The 3,409-nt window shown below is 38.3% G+C and overlaps 1 protein-coding gene across 1 annotated transcript; it reads right to left on the reverse strand.

Annotated features, from left to right (window-relative positions):
* Positions 1-913: 913 nt before the first annotated feature.
* On the reverse strand, positions 914-2,931 carry LOC141213664 (uncharacterized). Its single transcript, XM_073665262.1, has 5 exons — positions 2,768-2,931; positions 2,556-2,675; positions 2,342-2,475; positions 2,025-2,255; positions 914-1,926 (listed from the first exon to the last, which is right to left on the reverse strand). The coding sequence occupies exons 1-5, from the start codon at positions 2,771-2,773 to the stop codon at positions 1,572-1,574; spliced, it is 846 nt and encodes a 281-aa protein (XP_073521363.1). The 5' UTR covers positions 2,774-2,931; the 3' UTR covers positions 914-1,571.
* Between the last annotated feature and the right edge of the window lie 478 nt (positions 2,932-3,409).

Here is a 3,409-nt window from a genome sequence, read left to right on the forward strand (position 1 = left end):
GTGTATTATATGGAGGACTATGTGATGCATTATACTATATGGAGGACTATGGGCTGTGCATCATGCTACATGGATGACTGAGCAGTGCTGTATATTATATGGAGGACTATGTGATGCATTATACTATATGGAGGACTATGGGCTGTGCATTATGCTACATGGATGACTGAGCTGTGCTGTATATTATATGGAGGACTATGTGATGCATTATACTATATGGAGGACTATGGGCTGTGCATTATGCTACATGAATGACTGAGCTGAGCTGTATATTATATGGAGGACTATGTGATGCATTATACTATATGGAGGACTATGGGCTGTGCATTATACTACATGGATGACTGAGCTGTGCTGTATATTATATGGAGGACTATGTGATGCATTATACTATATGGAGGACTATGGGCTGTGCATTATACTACATGGATGACTGAGCTGTGCTGTATATTATATGGAGGACTATGTGATGCATTATACTATATGGAGGACTATGGGCTGTGCATTATGCTACATGAATGACTGAGCTGAGCTGTATATTATATGGAGGACTATGGAGGGGTGCATTATAATTCTATGTAGACCCATGATTTCTATGTACGCCCCTGATGAGCATAATGGTTTATTTTATTGTGTACGTTAAAGAACAGGCCTTACAAATGAATTACTATTTTTATAATTACTGCACTATTACAATTACAAATAAACCAGTTTATAATTTTTTAATTAGTTTTATTTTTGTATTACTAAAATCTCTGTACCTAAACCTGTTGATCCAGAAGAAGGCAAAAACCCCAGGACACATTCAGCCAATTTACATCACGGGGAAAAATTCCTTCTTGACCCCTAGAAAGGCGATCAGTCCTAGAACCCTGGATCAGAAGTACACTATAGGTGTTCTAGTGTCGGCCATCACTATCAAATTTGAATTTACTCCTTAAAGAAGTGCAGTGCTGAGACATCTTCCTGGCGTTAAATTTCCCTATTAAATAAAGCATTTTTCTATGCACATTCACATTGTAAGGCGTCATAATTAACCTTTTGTCTCCATGCAGAGAGTTGGGGCAGCCACGGCCTCGATGTGAATGCAGCATCATGGCATCTGATTCTCCGGCTGCTCCTGGGAGTGTGAGAAACACATGCCCTGATGTCACACTCACATCGTGGCCACGGCTAACTCCGCTCTCTGCACGGAGGCAGAGGACGGGGGAATGAGGCCGTCCCGCCATGTGACTGTATTTAGAAAAATGCTCTATTTCATTTGGTAGATGTAACGCTGGGAAGTTGTCCCAGTGCTGCACTTCTCCTTTAACTTAAAAAATATCTACTTTATTAAACAACCTCCATCACCCCAAACCCCCACAAGTCAATGTGTTTGTCATTCTTAAACACTTTTGACAGGTCATAAGGTATGTCAAAAGTTACTGATCACAGAAGGTCTCATAAGTGAGACCCGATATGATCAAAAGCTTTTGACATGTCCTGACATATCCAACAAAATCCATAGAAGTGTCCATTCAACAGAATAAGTGTCCTGTTAAAAGTGTACTGTCCGTTGTCCTGGTGTAAGTCTAACACTTTTTCCATTTTTCAAAAATATCCTTTACCCTGGGCAAGTTACTTTTCCAAAGTTTCTGTGCAATACACCTGTTCACCTCCTCTTCATCTGGCTGACCATCCTTAAGAAGTCGGAATATATAGTCCACTCGCATTCTGTTCTGTCTCCTCCTCCACCTATCATATAGATGTGGTCCATTCAGTGGGAACTTGAACTGGCATTCTTTTAACGTTGGTGGTTCGGTCTCAATAGTTAGGGGATATAAGGAAATAAATCTTTGAAAATCCTCGTCTTTGGTCTCTATGGCGGAAGGTCCAGGCTTATTTTCTTTTTCTTCATTAAACTTTTCTTCTTTTTCAATTGCAGCTCTGTAAAAGACATATATTTTAGTTTTAAAGAAAACACAGGAAAATGCAATACTTGTGAGAATGATGAAACAAAAATATTCTATTTTTCAAGTCCTCACAGTGAGGTGGAAGGCTTCTCTTGCAGTCTGTCGAGAATTTGTGTTGTCATCATGGATGCCTTCACCATATTTTCCATGGTCTTCTCCCTGTAGACACGTTCTGCTGTGGGATTTGAATGTGCCAGGTATTTTGCAAAAATGTCTTTGTCATTAGTGTCCTTGCAATTGGAAGCAATGAAGGTCTCTGCGTTCCTCCTGATCTCTTGGCTCGTCACAGTCTTTATTCCAAATCTGTGCAATAGAAGAAATAAATGTTAAAATACATGTTTGTAATGTTGATATATAGAATCTAAGTGTCACTGTACAGAAATACTTACTTTTTATGAAATCTTGCGATATCATTAGAAACATTGTGGATTTTTCCCCCCGATGAAGAAATGAAGAAATTCTTGATGTCCATTGATTTTTCCAGGAATGTAGGCCGGACTTTTTCAATATAAATTTGAAACCACTAAAAAATAAACTGAAAATGTTAGCTCAATCATAGAGAAGATAGATAGACAGATAGGAGATAGAAAGACAGATATTTACCCTTTCTTCTTCTTTATTCAAAATCAATCCTGCAATCTGGTTCGCCGCTGTCTTGTGTTCATGTACGGCTACTCCTACATGACTTTCACGATAAGGAGCTCTCTTCTTCCACTCCTCAACCTACAAGATAAGAAAGTGTGAAATCTACATTAATAAAGCTTTAACTAATTGATTTATAAAAAAAAAAGGGAAATGTACTACAGGTGACTTACAGTCATATTTTGCACCACATCAGGTCGTTGTAATTTATTCAAGATTATATAGCATTCAAGATAGTTGAGAATAACTAACTTGTCACTATCTAGAAGCCTTTCATCCTGGTCCGCCTTGTTTATGGCCTTTTCAAAATCTGTCTTTGCAACTATCAGGATCGATTGCATCTTGTCTGGTCTTTTCATCTCATCCAATAAGTGGTTTTCTCTGGAAATAAAAAATTCAAATTACTTTGAATAAAGTAACAAGGCACATTATCTTCCTAGTAACAAGGTACATTTTCTTCCTATTAATTCTTTTACACTTACTTCTTCAAGATATTCTCCCTGGAGATTCCTTTGCTTAGCCTCTTCTGAAATCCTCCTAGCTGGCTGAGGTACATTCCCGCTGCTCCATATGTCTCCTGGTCTTTATGATGAAGGGATGTTGCATTCATTAGGTAATATATGAACGCTTGACATTTTTCATATAATTAAAGACAGTCTGGTGAGTGTTTCCGATTTCCAATAGTTTGTCAAAATAGTCATTGGTCTTCTCGATGTCATATATAAACTTCAGTGAAGGCTTCTCCTTGTCCATGAAGTACAGCGACGTTCTCTACCTCCTGCTTGTATCTCACGACTTACAAGGTTTTTGATAAA

Source organism: Phyllobates terribilis, unplaced genomic scaffold (genome assembly GCF_046119375.1).
Source record: "Phyllobates terribilis strain yellow unplaced genomic scaffold, ASM4611937v1 Scaffold_205__1_contigs__length_3507201, whole genome shotgun sequence".
Taxonomy (NCBI): domain Eukaryota; kingdom Metazoa; phylum Chordata; class Amphibia; order Anura; family Dendrobatidae; genus Phyllobates; species Phyllobates terribilis.